At 44.3% G+C, this 20,726-nt stretch overlaps 1 protein-coding gene across 2 annotated transcripts in view; it reads right to left on the reverse strand.

The window, feature by feature from the left end:
- Positions 1 to 20,726, reverse strand: part of INO80D (INO80 complex subunit D) — an 89,304-nt gene that overhangs the window by 35,379 nt on the left and 33,199 nt on the right. For both annotated transcript variants that reach the window (XM_069733673.1, XM_069733672.1), the window contains 4 exons: positions 18,975 to 19,717; positions 5,673 to 5,781; positions 4,325 to 4,549; positions 1,310 to 1,419 (listed from right to left, as the gene is read on the reverse strand). In XM_069733673.1, coding sequence (XP_069589774.1) covers positions 1,310 to 1,419; positions 4,325 to 4,549; positions 5,673 to 5,781; positions 18,975 to 19,717 — 1,187 coding nt within the window. The remainder of the gene's footprint in view (positions 1 to 1,309; positions 1,420 to 4,324; positions 4,550 to 5,672; positions 5,782 to 18,974; positions 19,718 to 20,726) is intronic.

Raw genomic sequence — 20,726 nt, forward strand, 5'->3', positions numbered from 1 at the left:
GTGTGTGCGTCCCTGAACTTCCTCCCCCTCGGGGAGTGTCAGCACACCGCTCCTTCGGCGTGTAACGTCACTTCCGGTTTAGAAACCGGAAGTTCTCCCATTCACTTGGCGCCAACGTCGTGGTGGGCACGCCCCCTTTACGTTTTCGCCTCCGGCCAGTAGCGGACGCCGGGGAACCCGCAGTGAGGAAGGACGCCGATGCAGCTTTCATCCAGGTCTGTAGGCGACGCGCGCACGCTGCCGCCGTTGCTCCCACCACGGACCTCGGTCAGTGACCGGCCTGGCAGAGGGAGATCCCCCCGCAAGCAGCACCGCAGGTTCCCCGCAGGAACAGGAAACCAAACTGAGGAGAGAGGTGCCGCCCCCATCTTTTATCTCCACTGCAGGTTTCCTGTTCCTGGGGGCGGGACCATCTCTCATGTACCGGTGCTGTCATGGGGAAGGGAAAATAGATGAGCACAATGCTCAGCAGCCAGCCATCCTGTGTTTCCCATTAGTGTTTTATCACACAGATGGTTTTTGCAGAGAGACAAGGACCAAGATGAGCCTCATGAAGGTCAGAGTCAATGACTGAAACGTTGTACACTCAATTTTGGATTATTTCCTTCCTCGTGTCTACTGTATGAGTCCTTAGTTCTTTGAATTTACAGTATACAAAGACTTGGACCCTACTAGTGCAATATCCCATGGTTTAAAGGGATTGTCGGCACTAACTCTCCCGGGAATCGCATGACATTAAGCTCTGCGGCCAATTAGCGGTGGCTTCCCTCCTTTGGACAAATCAAGAAATCTAGAAGAACAGCTTTCACTTCCTTTTGGTGTTAATTAGGTCCGTAGGAGAGGAGAGTGAAGCCAGCACTGATTGGCCATAGGGATCACGCGGAAGAACTACGCAATGTGATCCCTGGGACAGCAAGTGCCGACACCACTGGAATGCTCCGGGCACCGGAAATTATTATTTTACTGGGGCTCAGAAGTGGATGTCCAAGTAAATTGACAACTCCTTTAAAAAGAAATTGTTAAAATACTCAAGCGGTTCATTAGATGTCCATGATCCAGATTCACTACGGATCTCCCCTGTCTAGTCCTATTTGTTTTAGATACTAACTACTGTCACCCATGATTGCTCGCCTGGACTCAGGCCACAGAGCAGGCACAGCTGAGGCAGTTAGTCCTCGTCTAGAGTACTGGACAGTGGTTCAGAGTCACATGGTTCAGGTTCCTTCCATTCTAGACAATTGGGTAATCTATTTTGTACCTTATACTAAGTCTAAAGAGCAAATATGACATCTGCTATGGAAAAGGATACGCTGAAAACAATGTCTTGAATACGGGAGGGCTCTGTTTGTGCAAGACACACTCCTCACCGTGGCACTGCAAACTGCTGTTTCTGTCCCTCTGAGCTCAGGTTGAATAGTTCTGCAAGTAAAACAAAACAAAAAAGGTTATTTATTTATTTTCAAGAAAATTCTACAAGCATCGGAAAAAAGAAAAAAAAAAACAACTTTTTTTCCCAAGAGGAGCAAATCCCCACGTCAAAAGTGGCGAGTTTTCGGTCTTATTTTATTACCGCTGCTCCCCTGAGTATTGATTTCCCTTAATCCGCCATACGGTTCCACTGACTTTTCACTTAGTGTCAATTTTATGGCGTTTTTGAAAGCAGCGATTCTCACAGAATTCTTTGGGGACAAACTGATCCTGCATACTTATCTGTGAGCAACGCCCCATTGCTTAAGCCTATAACATGAACACTAAATAAAAAGGCCCATATCTCTGAAACCATATGGCGGGTTCAAAAAATAAAAATTACTGTAAAAGGATTACTTGCGAGTGCAATGCAAGAAACTAACGCGAGTCTCTCGCCTCAACACCCGGTACTGGGACCGGAGTGTGCGGCTGCATGTATTTCTATGCAGCTGAACGCTCCAGTCCGAACCGCCGGCGGCAGTGCCGGGTATTGATGCGCGAGTTTCTCGCATTACACACACAGGTGTGACCCCAGCCTTACTCTGGGAAGCAGTGGAGTAAAATAAGGGCAAAACCTGGACTTTAATTTGGTTACAGAGCCTATAAAACTACAATGCTCGAAATATCACAGGGAATTTAATTAAGCATCACAGCATAAACCAAAGTCAATTAAACTTCAGGGACTTCAATGTGCCCAGTCGGGAACTATAAGTAACCATAAAGTCAGCTGTATTGGGGTAAATGAAAGTGACAGCAGGTGCACTGGAGAGGCAACAGCAAGACAACCCCCACAAAGGGATGGTTTTGTGGGTAGGGGCCACAGACAAGTACTCTTCTTGGCCATCCTGGCTGATTCCTCTCTAGTTTTGTTAGTGTCCTTATCACTACTGGTAGTCAGGCGAGGCAGTAACTGCAGCCCAACCAGTATGACACATCCATAAGTGTGATCACAAGAAGGCTAGCTCCGAACAGTGTTAAGAGCAGGCAGCAGATACCAAGACATGGCAGATACACGAAAAGCACCAGACGGGACCGTAAAAGGGCATCAACCCAGCAACAGGACCAGTATTTACTCCAAAGTATAAAGAAACAAGAGAACTGCCAGAGCCGTACAAACTAAGGCTCCATGAAGGCCTGAATGTTGTATTAGGACCAGCGGTTACAGTCCAACAGAAAACCAGCCGCCGTCAGCACTCCATTCTCCTCACAAATGAGAGCAGGTTCACACTCAGCACCTGTGACAGATGTGAAAGCGTCTGGAGACGCCATGGTGAAGTCATGCTTCCTATAGCAACATCCTGTATCGCCGGTTTGGTGGTGGCTAGGGGGTAGTCTGGAAGACATATCCACACAAATTTCCACATGACAGCAAATGGTACCCTCACTGTTATTAGGCGATGGGATGAAATCTTCAGAGCCAGTGTCAGATTTTACACTGGTGCAGTTGGCACTGGGTTCCTCCTGGTGCAGGACAAGGCCCGGCCTCATGCAGTCAGAGTGTGAAGGTAGATCCTGGATGATGAAGTCATTGATGCCATCAACAGGTTATCATGTTCCACAGATCTGAATCTATTTCTGAACCTCTGGGACATTATGTATCAGTTCATCCAACATCACCAAGTAGTGCCACAGACTGATGCCCTGAACTACTGTAGGTCTGGGAGGAGATTCCAAAGGATCCCCCACCATCCGCCATCTCATCAAATGCATGGCCAGACAATGTCAGGGTGCACACAAGGGCATGTGGTGCCACACACTACTGAGCCACATTAACAGATCACACAACGAAATTTGGGAAAACCTGGACTGCGTGTGATTTCCCCTTTGTACTTCAATTATTCGAGTGATTTGTAATACGTCTCAGATGGTTGATTAAACTAGTTCCCACTGACCAGGTAAGATTGCACTCAAGAAATTCCACAATACTTATCAGTAAAGGAGCACTTGAATCTTTCATTCATGGAGGTGTGTGATTTCAATTGAAAACCTTTATTTCTTTTTGAGCTGTGTATTGCCGCCTCTTGAATATAAGAGTAGATTACAACTCATTTGCCAAAGATTATTTCCACAGAGCTCGGAACTCACTACTAGTTATTAGCAAATTGACTAGGTACTCTTAAAAGTGTCCCTAGGAGTGGGCCATTCACAGAGCGGAGGGAGAAAAGCCCAAGAATTGGTGGCATAAGCATGGAACAGGAGGCACTCGGGATCTTTACCAACCATTCCTTACTAAATATTATAATTTTACGTCCTTTTAGGGTTGCTTTAGGAGATGTAAAACGAACCCACAAGACTTCAGATTTCATTTTTTTTTCTTTTTAGAAAAGGTTCTTTACTAATTCAAGTAAGAACCTAAATTCACAAAACGTATAAAGCTTTTCCTGGATTGTACCTTCTGCTTTCACACATACTGACTGCAGGTTAGCTCTGTCAACTGGCTTCTTCATCATTTCCTAACACCGCGTAGTCACCTGGGCTGTGGAGTCGGTAAGCATAAAACTCCAACTCCGACTCCCCAGCACTGGTCACTACTCAGCATGTGCATAATAAAGTGCAGCACAGATTCATCTCAACTAAAAGACGAGATCCTTAGATCAGGAATAGAACAGACATTTATAGGACATTGTACGACTTTCCCAAATTAATATGAAAACATTTACAGCACATCCTGAACTGAACTACTGAACCCAATTTATGATATATTTCAGGAGTCGGTCCATTTTATACTAACTCCAACCCCACTAAAATGGACACCGGCTGCACAGTCCTGGTGCCGGCCACATCACAAGCATGCGAGTCCGTATTGCCGTAGAATGATATAGTAGTTTGCTATAACTCATTCTTTGTCATTCCTTACCTGGACCTCATGCATGTAGTTTTCCGCAATTCTTGCATTAGCTGCCCTGCTGATTCGGGATCTCTGAGGGCGGCTTTCAGCAAAGTTTTCCGGAATGTGTGGCGGTATTTCCGCTGACAGGAATCTGCTCGCTCCAGGCGGCAGAGGTGCTTGTATTTTTGTTGAAAATAAGTGCAAAGTTGTGCAACCCTGGAGCTCCTGCTGTGTGCAACCTCTGCATCATACCTGGAATCACAAATGACAGCATAAATTGTCTGATCAAGCATGGAGTGGGTGCAGACATAAAACAAGGCATGTTAGGAGAAAGGTCACCTGCAAAAAGGCTCTTCCAGTGTAAAACCTCACCTTGCTCTTACTGTCTGGAAGAAATGCTATAGACAGACTATAATGAAACGGAATACTGAAGAATTGTGCCCTGTCACTTGTGGAAGAGACTCCATCTACAACAACGCAACTGGAGTTCTAACGGCAGAGTTGAAACAAACGTTGTAGAGAGCCATGTGTCTGCAAACTTGACATATTGGAGCCGAATCATCAAGACCTGCATTGTTCACGATGTTGGTCTTGAGCAGATATGCTGGAGTCCCCCCCCCCGCCCCCTCACACAAGAAGAGGTGCACACCTCTCCATGAACCTGGAGCTTCTGATGAGTGGTGTGCGCCTCCATGCCCCAAGTCAGAAATCTTATTCCAGTCAGGTACTGGAGTGATATTTGGAGTAGGGAACGCCATAGCTCGTTATGAATTAGATGAGCTGTGGCATCCCACCCCTGGCTCGCAAACGACCGGCTCAAGATTCATTGATTTTGGCAGAGCTGGGAGAAACTGGTATGAAAGCGTCAAAATTCGCAAAATTTTGTTGGAACTCAGTTGCATCTAAATTTTGCGACTTTTTAAAGCTTTTACACCAGAAATCTGCATGAAGGCTAACTGAATCAGGCCCATTGCGTTGCATTGATTGTATTCCTTTGACAACAAGGTATGGAGGGTGGGTTGGTGGCTGTGAAGAACAGGAGGAGAACATATGCATCAGGAGAAGACAGGAGGCACAGTGAGGCAATATTTCAGCCATTTGGGCCTTTCTCAAATCTAAAAGTGCAGTGTTCTAGGCTTAAGAATAGCAAATATGGCCGAAACTTGTCTCACTGTGCCTCCTCACTTTTGTGAGGTCTTTTTAATAATTGGGAATAACGATTAACATTTTATTACGATTATCCTATGGTGCCTTTGACTTCTCTAGATTTCTACAATTCTTTTTGGACCTGGTGGAAGGCCCTGCCAAGCAAGCACAGTAGTATGAATGGTGTATGGGAATATTATACTGGACTGCATACAGAGACTCTATTTACTTTTTGCAGTCATGTTGGAGATTCTCGCGGAATGACCATGCAACTTGGTAAGGAGATGCCTGATCAAAGTCATCTTGGTCTTCTCCACTGTCTTCAGACCAGTCAAGCCCTATGGAGAAAAAGGATCAGAAGTAATTAACAAAAAGTTCTCATATGTCTAGCATAGCAAGCCTAGCAAAAAGCACTCAACAGTGCACAGGTGACAGCCGCAAAGCAAAAGTAAACCACATTGTAGCCACCGAGTGTGACCTCAGGTTTTAAATCCCCAAAAAAGGTCTGAGGTTGGTCTACAACAGTCCCTATGCATGAAATAAAAAGCTGCCTCATAGTGACGTATCTGGCAGAGAGTTACCATATTTTTCGGACCATAAGACGTCTGGCAGAGAGTTACCATATTTTTCGGACCATAAGATGCACCTAGGTTTTAGAGGAGGAAATTAGGGGGGGAAAAAACTGAAGCAAAAAAATGTGGTCAATTCTGTACTTAAGATCAACTATCCTGGTAAATATGGTCCCCTCATCCCCATCCTGGTATGCATGACCCCATCCTTATCCTGGTATGTATGGCCCCATTCTTATTCTGGTATGATTGGCCCCATCCCAGTCCTGGTATGCATGGTCCCATTCTTATTCTGATATGATTGATTGGTCCCATCCTGTTCCTGGTATGATTGATTGGCCCCATCCCGTTCCTGGTAGCCGCCTACTTCCTGCTCCTGCTGCTGCCGGCGGTCATGTGTCCCGATACTTAACAGAAATGAATATTCAGAATATTCATTTCTCAGGAAGTAGGGCGGCTGACAGTGCGCGCTACTGAAGAGGAATGGATACTCACTGCGATCTCTGATGAACACCCAGTGAGTATTCCTGCTGCTGTGCTCTGCTTGTGAGCAGCACATGATGTCCCTGCCATGCGCTGCTTACAAGCATTGAGCAGCTTCTGGCACCGGAGCAAGATGCTGCGACTGCGAGGGAGCGGAGGAAGGTTAATGTAAAGGTTTATGTTTTTTTAATCTTTTCTGATGGGGCCATGTATACCAGGAACGTGATGGGGCCAATCAATCATACCAGGAGCTGGATGGGGCCAATCATACTAGCAATCGTGATCCGCCCGCGCCTATTAACTAGTTAAAAGCCGCTGTCAGAAATTGACATGCACTTCCGGCCATCTAAAACAAGAAAAAAAAAAAATCAAACCTACACATATTTGGTATCGTCGCGTTCAGAATCGCCCGATCTATCAATAAAAAAAAGGATTAACCTGATCGCTAAATGGCATAGTGAGAAAAAAATTAAAATGCCAGAATTACGTTTTTTTTAAAAATGCAATAACGGGCGATCAAAAGAAAGTATCTGCACCAAAATGGTATCATTAAAAATGATGAATTTCATAGAGAAAAGTAGAATGGCACTAGGTTACACCTGCAGTTTTCTGTGGCTGCAGCAGCAAAAGTTCCCTGTACAATATCAGGTGGCATCTTGCACTGGCTTTGTGGTGATCAACATTGATCAGCAGTCCAAGAGCAACATATACAAAGAAAGAAGAAAATGTGTCACCAGCTTGTGCTGCGATAAAAATCCCTTATTGCGCCATAGCGTGGACTGAGGACATCATAATAACAGCTGCAGGTATCATTAAAAACGTCAGCTCGTAAATGGAGATGCTACAGGTATCGGAATATTGCGCAATTTTTCTATCTTTTTTTTTTATAGCAAAGTTTGGACTTTTTTTTCCACCACTTAGATAAAAAAGAACCTAGACATGTTTGGTGTCTATGAACTCATAATGACCTGGAGACCCCCCTGTACACTACCACAAGACGTCTAATGGCAGGTTTTAGCATTTAGTGAACCTAGCAAAAAAGCCAAACAAAAAACTAGCGTGGGATTGCACTTTTTTTGCAATTTCACCGCACTTGGAATTTGTTTCCAGTTTTCTAGTATACGACATGGTAAAACCATTGATGTCGTTCAAAAGTACAACACAAAAAACAAGCCCTCACATGGCCAATATTAATGGAAAAAAATAAAAAAGTTATGGCTTTGGGAAAGAGGAGAGCGAAAAATGAAAACAAAAACCCCAAAAAAAGCTCTGGGGTTAAAGAAGTTTATAATATTGAGATTGGAAAATGAAAAAATACATTTTTACGCAGTTTGTTATGCAAATTCTACCGAGTACGCCAATATCCCTATATGTGGTTCTAAACTACTTTTGAGACACAGTGCAAAACTCAGAAGGGAAAAAGCGCCATATTGGAGTTCTGATTTTGCTGGAATGGTTTGAGGGCGCCATGTGACGTTGGCAGAGCCCCTGAGGTGCCAGAACAACAGCACACCCCCATAAGTGACCTCTCCTCACACACTACACTTCAATTAATTCATTTAAGGGCGCAGTGAGGATGTTGACACCCTATGTGCCTCACAGAAATTCATACCATTGGGCGGGGGAAAGAAAAAATAATACATTTATACCACTAAAAAGTTGGTTTAACTTCAAGTTTTTAATTTCTATAAGGGCGAATAGGAAAAAATGCACACCACAGTTTGTGGTGAAATTTCTCCCAAGTGTGCCAATACCCTACATGTAATCAAGAAATACTTTTCAGACACAGTGCAAAGCTCAGAAGGGAAGAGGCGCCATATTGGAGTTCAAATTTTGCTGGAATGGTTTGAGGGTGCCATGTCACATTGGCAGAGCCCCTGAGGTGCCAGAACAACAGAAACCCCCATATGTGAACTCATTTTACAAACTATATCTCTCAATGAATTCATCTACGGGTGCAGTGATCATATTGACACCACATGTGCCTCACAGAATTTTATACCATTGAGCGGTGAAGAAAGAATAAATTACATTTTTACCACTAAAATGCTGTTTTAGCCCCAAGTTTTACATTTTTCTAAGGGCGAATAGGAACATTATTTTTACAACAAACTGACGTCCATTTTTTCCTGAGAGCACCAATGCCCTACATGTAATCAGGAAATATTTTCCAGGCACAGCGCAAAGATCAGAAGGGCCATGAATTGGAATGAAAGAAAGTGGGTGTTTGGGAAATGTATTGATGGGAATGTAAATTTGTTTGGTGGGCAATCAATTGTAGGACTTCTGGGGTAAAGAAAATGGAAAAAAAATATCAAATGAGGTAAAATTAGTTACATCAACTTTTATACCGGGGGCTGCTAAAAAGGGGGGATTTGCAGGAAAAACTAATTGTAGGGATACAACAGTGAAAGGGGATCTGCGAAACCTCGTCCTGACTCTTCAGCAGTGATGACCAACTCCGCTACCCTTGAGTTGTCGGATCCCATGGAGGAAGAGTTGTCACAGACTGAAAACTCTTCTGCTTCAGAGGCAGATTTTCTGTTTCACTCCGAGAACTGCTGGAGCAAAGCAGACTATAAACTTTCTCTGCAGTAAATGTTCGGTGGACAACTGTTTTATTTTATGCCTGTCTAACAAAAACTAATGTAACGCTAGTAGTTTTTTAGATTTTTGGAACTTTTGAAAAAAAACTGTAACCCCAACAGCAAAGAATAAAAGAATTAAAAATTACAACGATAAAAAAAAAAAATTTAATCTGACTAGGGGGGTTACACAGTAGGGTGGTGATTAGGAGATTGATGAAGAATTTACTGAAAGTCAGCTGGAAATGTGTGTGTGTGTGTAAGGATCTGAAAAAAAGAATTGTTGCTCTACATCAAGCTGGCAAAGGCTATAAGAAGATTGTCAACACCCTGAAACTGAGCTGCAGCACGGTGGCCAAGACCATACAGTGGTTTAACAAGACAGATTCCACTCAGAACTGGCCTCACCATAGTCAAGCAAAGTAGTTGAGTTCACGTGCTCCGCGTCACATCCTTTTCAGAATAGACGCATGCGTGCTGCCAGCATTGCTGCAGACGTTACCTGGGTGGGGTGTCAGCCTGACAGTGCTCAGACCATATGCAGCACACTGCATCAAATTGGTCTGCATGGCTATCGTCCTTGAAGGAAGCCTCTTCTACAGATGATGCACAAGAAAGTAAGGAAACAGTTTGCTGAAAACAAGCAGACCAAGGACATGGATTACTGGAGACAAGCCCTGTGGTCTGATGACACCAAGATAATTGGTTCAGATAGTGTCAAGCGTGTGTGGCGGCAATGAGGTGAGGAGTACAAAGACAAGTGTACCTTGCCTACAGTCAAGCATGGTGGTCAGAGTGTTATTGTTTGGGGCTGCATGAGTGCTGCCCACTGTGGGGAGCTACAGTTCATTGAGGGAACCATGTATACCAACAAGTATACAGAACGGCGTTGGAAGAAAACGCATTCACAAGATGTCACTGAACTCAAACAAGCAACACTGGCATTCAAATCAGCTCTCACCTCTGCTAAACAGGCCTACTTCACAACCCTCGTATCTTTCTTATCCCACAACCCCAAACAGTTGTTCAACACTTAACTCCCTCCTGCGCTGCCCCCTCCGAGTTCCCTAATTGTTGCCGAGGACTTTGCCACGCACTTTTAAAAAATAAGATAGCCCAAACAAGGCAAGTCTTTGTTTTCCAACCACCACAACCCCTTTGTATGAGAGACCAATGCCCAAATCCCATAACTTCACTCTCCAAAATCTCTGAAGGGGAGCTTGCTCATCTCTCCAAATCACACCTCACCACTTGTGCACTTGACCCCATCCCATCCCACCTCCTCAACAACCTCACCACCACACTAATCCCATCCCTAACCCATCTCTTCAACCTTTCACCAACTTCTGGTACCTTCCCCTCTGCCTTCAAACATGCCACAATCACACCTATCCTCAAAAAAGCCATCCCCTGACCCAAGCGGTATGTCCAGCAATCGCCCCATATCTTTTCTCCCATTTGCTTCCAAACTCCTTGAGCAGCATGTCCATGCTGAACTTTCCTCTCACTTTGCATCTAACTCTCTCTTCGACAACCTACAATCTGGCTTCCGTCCCCACCATTCCACTGAGACTGCCCTGACCAAAATTACTAACGACTTACTTACAGCCAAAGCTAACAGTCAATTCTCTATACTCCTCCTCCTAGACCTGTCCTCTGCCTTCGACACAGTTGACCACTGCCTCCTACTACAGATCCTCTCTTCCTTTTGGGTCAAAGACCTTGCCCTATCTTGGATCTCCTCATACCTTGCCAACCGCACATTTAGCGTTTCCTACTCCCATACTACCTCTTCATCTCACACCCTCTCTGTTGGAGTCCCCCAAGGATGTGTCCTAGGACCCTTACTCTTCTCAATCTATACAATCGGCCTGGGACAACTCATAAGGTCCTATGGCTTCCAGTACCATCTATATGCCGACAGGGTGGATAAAAATCAATGTTTTAAAAAAAATAAAAAAATAAAAAAAAAAAAAAAATCGGATTTTTTTCAATAAACTGCTTTTTGAGGAAAATATTTTACCATCCAAAGGTTCTTCCATCATGAGATAAAGCTGAGTTGTTTAACTCAGTAGAATAAAGGCTGTATGTGTAACATTCACAATGCCATGCTCTTCCAGAGGTTTCTGTAGGATTAGTGGGCAGTTTCTCTCCTATATTATCACAGACGCTCGCTTTACTTACGCAGTTCTCAAAACTCAATTTGACTCCGCAGAGGTCCCAGCCTCTTCTTGACTCATCTTCATCACCGCACTTCCCATGATGTTGCCTCATTCGCGCCACCAGGCCTTGCATCTCTTTGTTGCATCGTTTGCATTTTGCACGCATGCCTGCCTTACCGATAGGTGAAGGAGCTTCATTAAAATATTCCAAAACTGGGTCTCTTTTACAGCCTGCTGCCATTATAAGGAAAGAATGTAATAAACCTCAGATCGTACACACAAACAGATCCAGACTTGTCTGTCTGTGGCTATGCTCAGTATTGTGCTCAAAGTTTCACATTCATTTTCTTGTCTGCTTGCCCTTCCTCCTCCTCACACTTAGATTCACATTCTTCTTGTGTTGTGCAGATCTATTCCACTCCAAACAATCAGAAACATATTGTCTAACTTCTTGGACTTGGCACTGAAGGGGTTGATTCTGTATTCATAGGTTTGTAGAACAATAGGATTAAGATCTTTTTCTCAACTCTGTTCATGTTGTAACATTTTTGCCGTGAAGAAGAGGCTGGGACCTCTGCGGAGTCAAATTCAGTTAGGTAGAAACTTTGATTTAAATCACTGATTTAAATCAAGCCTTACTGACTAGTGATTTAAATCAGTTAGATTTAAATCAAATCCACCCTGTATGCCGATGACACTCAGATCTACCTCTCTGGCCCAGATGTCACTTCTCTGCTCTCCAGAATCCCAGAGTGCCTATCAGCCATATCCTCCTCCTCCTCCTCCTCTTGCTTCCTCAAGCTCAATGTGGACAAATCTGAACTCATCATCTTTCCTCCATCACGAATATCTTCCCTACCTGATCTATCTATCAAAATAAATGAAATCATACTTTCCCCTGTCCCCAAAATTTGCTGCCTTGGAGTAACCTTTGACTCTGCCCTGTCCTTCAAACTGCACATCCAAGCTCTCGCCACCTCCTGTCGCCTCCAGCTCAAAAATATTTCCAGAACCCGTCCTTTCCTCAACCCACTCTACCAAAATGCTCGTGCATACCCTAATCATCTCCCGCCTGGACTACTGCAACATACTCCTCTGTGGCCTAACTTCTAACACTCTGGCACCCCTCCAGTCCATACTTAACTCTGCTGCCCGACTAATTAATCTGTCTCCTCGCTACACTCCTGCTCCTCTTTGCAAATCCCTTCACTGGCTTTCAATTTCCCATTTATCCAGTTTAAATTACTAACACTGACCTACAAAGCCATCCATAACCTTTCTCCTCCGTATATTTCCACACTAATCTCTCAATATCTTTCCTCACTTAATCCGGTCCTCCCCAAGACCTCCTTCTCTCCTCCACGCTTACTCGCTCCTCACTCAATCGCCTCCAAGACTTCTCCCGAATATCCCCCATCCTCTGGAATTCAGTGCCCCATCACATCCGGTTATCCACTACTTTTGGATCCTTAAAAAGAAACCCGAAAACTCACCTCTTCAGGGAAGCTTACAGCCTGTAAAGACCACACGGCCACCTCAACACCATTGGAGCTACTGCAACCCTCGACCTACTGTCTCCTTCCCCATAATCCTGTAGAATGTAAACCCGCAAGGGCAGGGTCCTCTCCCCTCTGTATCAGTCCGTCATTGTTAGTTTGTTTACGGTTAGTGATATTTGTATTTTGATGTAACCCCTTCTCATGTACAGCACCATGGAATTAATGGTGCTATATAAATAATAATAATAAAAGTACTATGACATACTGAAGCAGAGCATGAGCCTCTCTCTTTAGAAACTGGGCTTCAAGGTAGTATTCCAACATAAACCACCTTCAAGACGACTACTGCCTTGCTAAAGAAACTTAGTGTAAAGGTGCTGGAATGGTCAAGCATGTCTCAAGATCTAAACTCTATTGAGCACCTGTGTGGCATCCTCAAACAAAGGTGGAGGAGTGCAAGCTCTCTAACATCTACCAGCTTCGTAATGCCGTCACGCAGGAGGGAAGTGGACTCCAGTGGCAACCTGTGAAGCTCTAGTGAACTCCATGGCCAAGGGAGTTAAGGCAGTGTTGAAAAATAATGGTGGCCACACAAAATATTGACACTTTGGGCACAACTCGGCCATTTTTACTTAGGGGTGTACTCACTTTTGATGCTAGTGGTTTAGACATCAATGGCTGTGTGTTGAGTTATTTAGAGGGCACACCAAATTTACACTGATCGGGCTCACTCCCACTTGTGATCCATTTGGACGAGTGCAATGCAATAAGAAAAAAAAAAAAAAATCAGACTGTACTGGCCCGAATGTTTCTCCACGGTGCAGCTCACATCTGTGATCATTGAACCGGCATGCGCAAACAATCGCAGCATTCTGCAACTGCACCCGAGATGGCACGCACCCATATAAGTCTATATTCCCAGACGCCGACCACAGAGGAGATGGAGAGATTACCTTCTCCGTCTCCTCCACAGCTGTGCTCCGATTCTCTCATGTGATAGGAGCGGCACACAGAGAACGAACATTCGGCTCACGCTCGGAGCAGCTGAGGGTCATTAGCATATCGCCTCCGATGCGCTGACATGAGAGAATCATCGGATGCCACACGCTAATGGGCCTCAGACAAGCTGTACACTGACTACTTCACACTGTATCCAAGTGTCAGATCTTCAGTGTTCTCCTATGAAAAGACACAATGCAAAATTTACAGAAATGTGAGGGGTGTACTCACTTTTGTGACATACTGTATAAATTTATTTTATGTATGGCTGCTGTCACAAGCAAAACATTTTTAATTTTTTTTTTTTTTTTTTAAAGAAAACCGCTGTGTCGGGCATGATCTAACAAGCCTCTGTAGCTGGCAGACCAGGGGGTCATCATGTGACCTTGGGTTGCCATGACTACCACTGGTCCTCGTGACGTACAATTATGTCGGAAGTTGTGAAAAAAATTGTATCGTGTTCTGCATCAGTATTTGGACAGTGTGTCCGCTTTTACCGTCATTGTCATCAGTGTTTTTTCATGGACGGATAAAGAAACAAATCACAAAGGTTCTCCTATACTTTACACTGTTAAATACGGACGGCGCACGGACTGTGCACTGATGCCACCCGAGTGCTGTGAGCAGTTTTCACGGACGCATAGACTTGTACTGGCCATTGTCATTTGTGCTGTTAGAAATAAAAATAGATATGCTAATAGCACCATAGATTATAGTTGGTACGTGCTGTATCTGTGACAAAAAAAAAAACGGATACAAACCATACGTGCAACACGGAAGTCTGAATGAGGCTGTAGATGAATGAGAACAGACGCCAAGAATAAGCCCATGCAGTTTCTGAAGAACTATTACACAGCCATGCAAATAAGAAAGCAACCACAAGATGGCGCCAGCTCCCGGCACAGTAGAAATGACAGGAGGGTAAAGTGTATGAAGTGTTCGGCCGCTCAGTCACATAACTGTGTAATAAAGGGCAGGAGCATGTAATGGGGGTCTCCATTACCCCAAGAATGAAAGGAGGATATAAGAAGTATTTTGCTGCTTAGTCACATAACGGGGTAATAAAAGGCAGGAGCTTATAATGGAGGTCTCCATTATCCTAACAATGAGGAGGGTAAATTGCATAATGTGGGGCTTCATTACCCAAGTGTTCCACCTAAGCATAAAAATGGGTCATACAGGCGCTTCTCACAAAATTAGAATATCAAGAAAAAGTTGATTTATTTAAGTTCTTTAATACAAAAAGAGAAACTCGTATAGAGTCATTACAGGCAGAGTGATCTATTTCAAGTGTTTATTCCGGTTAATGTTGATGATTATGGCTTACAGCAAATGAAAACCCAAAAGTCATTATCTCAGTAAATTAGAATACTTTATAACACCAGCTTGAAAAATGATTTTAACATCAGAAATGTTGGCCTACTGAAATGTATGTTCAGTAAATGCACTCAATACTTGGCCGGGGATCCTTTTCCATCAATTACAGCATCAATGTGGCGTGGCATAGAGGCGAACAGTCTGTTGCACTGCTGAGGTGTTATGGAAGCCCAGGTTGCTTTGACAGTAGCCTTCAGCTCATCTGCATTGTTGGATCTGGTGTCTCATCTTCCAGTTTACAATACCCCATAAATTTCCTGTGTCAGGCGAGTTTGCTAGCCAATCAAGCACAATGATATTGTTGTTTTTTAACCAGTTATTGTTACTTTTGGCAGTGTGGACAGGTGCCAAGTCCTGCTGCACTGATTTTGGTCTTGATAAAAAAAACAGTGGACCTACTCCAGCAGATGACATGGCTCCCCAAACCATCACTGATTGTGGAAACTTCACACTAGACCTCCAGCAACTTGGATTGTGGCCTCTCCACTCTTCCTCCAGACGTTGGGACCCTGATTTCCAAATGAAATGCAAAATATTCTTTCCTTGTGGAGTGTGTCAATTCAGCAGTCTTCCCCATGATTGTGGAGGCTACTGAAACAGACTAACAGAACCTTTTCAACAATTAGGAAGCCTCTGCAGGTGTTTTTGTTAACTATTCTAATTTACTGAGATAATGACTTTTGGGTTTTCACTGGCTGTAAGCCATAATCATCAACATTAACAGAAATAAATACATGAAATAGATCACTTTTTTGTAATGACTCTACATAATATGAGATTCACTTTTTATATTGAAGAACTGAAATAAATTAACATTTTGATGATATTCTAATTTCGTGAGAAGCACCTGCATGTAGTACACATCCTCTGGAAAGGTCCAACCCCAGTACAGTGCCTTCTCCCTATCGGAGTATTACCCTAGTACTACATACATAATGCAGTCCGTAATCACACTCGTTGGATCCTCATCTCCCCCGACAATCATCTTTCGGGTGACCACATACACACTGCATTGTAGGCATCATTTGACATTAGTCTTGTGGATAAAAAGGCCCCATACACATAACACTTTGCTGTTCACCACTGCATGCAGGCGAGGACCCGGACACGTACAGGTGCCACAGCATGGTGTTGAGTACCAATCAGTAGGGTTAAGAGAAACGGGTCGGCCAGATTCAGAAGTCGCCGACTTTTGGCAAAGTCGGGTTTCATGAAACCCGACCCCTGTTTGGGGTCGGCCATGAGGTCGGAGATCTTCTGATCTGGAATCGGAATTCCGATACAGAGTTCCGATATGTTTAACCCCTTAATGACCGCCAATACGCCTTTTAACTGACCTTACATATAAGAGAATAGCCTCCCCATACAGGTAACAATCCAGCATCTGTCGGTTGTGCACTATAACTGACAACTTTCTGCATCAGCCATGATCAGTGTTTGCACTGTCCAAATCTGTTTAACCCCTTAGATGCTGCTGTAAATAGTGACTACATCATTATATATGGTTAACAGAGTGTGGGGGCTTCCTCTTTATCCCAATTGGCGCCCTCAGATCTTGATTTTGTTGTCCTGATGTTTGCGGTGGCAATTCATGACCAAATAGCGGCCTTAGAGTCTGTCGGCTGTTGTAACCTGTTCAGAAGTTACCGACATTTAGGTGGTAAAAATGCACATTTTCATTTCTGTCATACCACTTTGCATTAATTCCTGTAAAGCACCTGAAGGGTTAATAAACTACCTGACTGCAGTTTTCAATATGTCAGGGGGTGCTGTTTTTAAAATGGTATCATGTTTGGGGATTTCTCAATATATGAGACCCCTAAAGTCACTTCAAACATGGAGAGTTCCCTAAAAAAATAAATTTAGTAAATTTCCTTGAAAAAATGAAAAATTGCAGCTACAATTTTAAACCTCCTAAAATGCTAAAAAAATAAAATAACATTTTACAAATGGTGCTGATGTAAAGCAGACATGTGGGAAATGTTACTTATTAATGCTTTGCTGTGGTATGACCATCTGTATTAAAGGGATAATCATTCAAATTTTGAAAATTGCTAATTTTTTAACATTTTTCTCAAATTTTTGATATTTTTTTATAAATAAACACAAAACATATTGACCTAACTTTACCATTATCATAAAGTATAATATGTCACGAAAAAACAGTCTCAAAATCACTGGGATTTGTTGAAGCTTTGCAGAGTTATTACCACATAAAGTGACACTGGTCAGATTTCAAAAATTTGGCTCCGTCACTAAGGGGTTAAGATATCGGGAATCGGTATCGGAATTCATATTTAAGTGTAAAATAAAGAATAAAAATAAAAAAATATTGATATACTCACCCTCGGACGCGCCCTGGTTCTCTCCGGCAGCCTTCCTTCCTAAGAATGAGCGCCTGAAGGGCCTTCAATGACGTCGCGGCTTGTGATTGGTCGCGTGACGCCCATGTGACCGCTCACGCGACCAATCACAAGCCGCCATGTCATCGAAGGTCCTTCAGGCGCTCATTCTTAGGAAGGAAGGCTGCCGGTTAGTACCAGGGCGCGTCCGAGGGTGAGTATATCAATATTTTTTATTTTGATTCTTTATTTTACACATTAATATGGATCCCAGGGCCTGAAGGAGAGTTTCCTCTCCTTCAGACCCTGGGAACCATTAGAAACCCAATGCACTGCATTGGGTTTCGTGTTTCGGCCGACCCCGACTTTTCTATAGGATCGGCCGATTTCACTCGGCCCGACTTTTAAAAAAGTCGGGTTTCGTGAAACCCGACCCGATCCTATAAAAAGAAAAGTCGCTCAACCCTACCAATCAGATGTCTACCACATACACCTAGACAGAACACCTCTCTGGACAACAAGTACAACACAGGGGCATTTCTACCCCCATGTCCCTGCTCCACCATGCACTGGCCCAACACAAGACTTTGGTCAAACTGAACACTCATCTTTCTCCAGCGCTTCCTAAACATAAAGGTACAGTGCCGGCAAAAAAACTCTTTACACCTGCGCAGCAAAAAAAAAAAAAACTTTACATATAAAATACACATCATAATTTCACTTTTTAAAAGTGTACACAATGGGGGGAGATAATAAAAATCTGTCTAATATTAAAGCTGGCTTTGTTGCAAATATCAACCAATCAACGCTCAGTTTTCACTTCATTGGTAAAGCGAAAGCTGCACTCTGATTGGTTGTTATGTGCAGCTCAGCCGGTTTTGCTATTAGGCAGTCTTTTATTACCTCCCTCAGTTTTTTATTATCTCCCACAATGGGTCGAAAGAAGCTTAAAATGGAAGAGAAATCCCGTGCCTTGACTTTGCTCGAGAATGGGGATTCGGTGATTGCTGTAGCTTGAGATCTGGGAGTGTCAAGAGAAGCAGACACTCTGCCTCAAGATCAGTATGCTTGCGCAGGAGCCGCGGCAGAAGCAAGGAAGAGGACATCATCGCATAAAGATGAGAGGCGCCAAACCCGGACCGCAACGCCCATCGGACCAGACCGCACCGGGACCGCCCCTGGGAGAGTATAATCTAACCTGTTTTTCTTATCTTTCTGGATACATCAGGGGCTTATCTACAGAATTCTGTAGATAAGCCCCTGATGGCGGTGGCCGCAGCTTATATACAAAAAAGTAGGTGACAGATTCCTTTTAATGGGGATGAGGGGGTGACGTCATATAAGATGCTCTATCCTAAATTTCTCCCCTCATGCTTCTAGTCAATATTTCCATCAGGATTTATTCAAGTGTTTATTGTTCCCTGATATTAGTGGAAGACATTACAGGTCTATAGAGGAATTAGTAATTCACCACTTATAGAGCGATTATGTAATAAGTCGGATATATGGACTTACCCAAATGTGGAAATAAATCCGAATCCAGTTGGCGCTTTTGTGTGCACAGTTTCATTAGTCTCTGCAGCCGGCTAACACAAGACGAGTACGTTGGTAAGGCGGAGGCTGTCACCTGAATCCTGTCTGAGTGTGGCGGATCTGTGGAGGGCGGAGGGGCAGGGAGTGGTCTCTTATTAGACAGAGTCTTTATTTGTGCTAATGTGTGCGCTATGGGCGACGCTCCCTGTACTGGTAAGCTGGTGTTCTGAGGCTGTGGCGACGTACATGCCAGGCTCGGCGTTAGCCCGCTGGATTTCAGTGATGTCGGTGCCGGTTGCACCAGCATCTGCTGCTCTTGGAGAGACAGAGGTTGCAGCTGAGAAGGTGCAGGTTGAGGGCTAAAGTGCTCTTGATGAACTTTTATAATCTCAGTCTCTTTTTGCCGCTGCCGGTTCTGGGCTAACTTGCTCTGTAGTTTCTTTTTAATACATGCACCTTTCTTAACCTCTTCATCCTCCTCTTCAAGCATGAAGGCGTCATCCAAGTCCGTCTCCAGGTAGTGGAGAGGAAGCCTGGCTCCAGGAGGGGATAGCGTCATACCATCCAGTCCATTGGGCATCTTCAAGGCCAAGGTGGGCACTGTTAAGCTGAAGGCCACAGTTTCCATTTGATGCCTAGGCTTTACTTCCTCCAGTGCATCATTCTTTTTCTTCCTTTCCTTTTTGGGGATAAACCCCAGTACCTGCAGGTGACTGTTGCAGTACCTTGCAGAAAGAAAAAAGAAATTCATTAGTCCGAGACACAGAATGAAAACTCAGGACTTAACTGGGGTTTAAAAATGGTAATTACGGCACTCCTATGGCAGGTGCCCAGATAGGATCTTATGTAGAAAGCTTGGCACTCAGGTTGTAGATTATATGCTGTGCTGCATATGCTGAGCGTTCGTTTCTGCCTCTAACCCTGTGCACACTGCAATCTGTCTGACTGATAAAGGTCATTGTAGGACCGAAACGTTTCTTTATTTTTGAATTGCTTTCACAAAATAAAATTATCTACTTACAACATTTACCTGAGTGCCAAGTTTTGTAAGATTAAGTGGCATTCAGACATTAAAGGGTCACTGTCACCCCCCTCCAGCCGTTATAAACTAAAAGAGCCACCTTGTGCAGCAGTAATGCTGCATTCTAACTAGGTGGCTCTTTTAGCTTTAGGTTCAAGTATACCCCAAATAAAGCGTTTTTATACTTAGCCACAATTCCTGTCTCTAGCCAGGGAGGCGGGTCCTCACTCTCCAGCTCCAACCGCTCCTCTGCCGTCACTCCAATTTTCCTGCGCTTTCGGCGCCGCCCCCTCAGCGCTGTGTATGTTTCAAAACCGGCGCCTGCGCAGTGTACTGCTGTGCTGTGCAGACGCAGTAAGCTCTGGCCGTCTGACATCCCAGCCAGGCTTGCAGACTGCACCTGTGCAGGCAGTGCGGCCACCCACCTTGGGAATCCCTGCCCCACAGTGTGTTATGAATTATGCACAGTGCGGGGCGGGGATTCCTGGGCATGCGCACTGCGTGTGTCAGCTTGTCACCCAGGTCCCCCGCCTTACAGCGTCTGTATATTCAGCTGATCGTGCCTCCTCCTAACAATCGCCGGGAAAGAATTGCTAGGAGGAGGCACGATCAGCTGAATATACAGACCCTGTAAGGCGGGGGACCTGGCTGACAGGCTGACACACGCAGTGCGCATGCCCAGGAATCCCAGCCCCGCACTGTGCATAATGCAT

This window comes from Ranitomeya imitator, chromosome 7, assembly GCF_032444005.1.
Source record: "Ranitomeya imitator isolate aRanImi1 chromosome 7, aRanImi1.pri, whole genome shotgun sequence".
Classification (NCBI taxonomy): domain Eukaryota; kingdom Metazoa; phylum Chordata; class Amphibia; order Anura; family Dendrobatidae; genus Ranitomeya; species Ranitomeya imitator.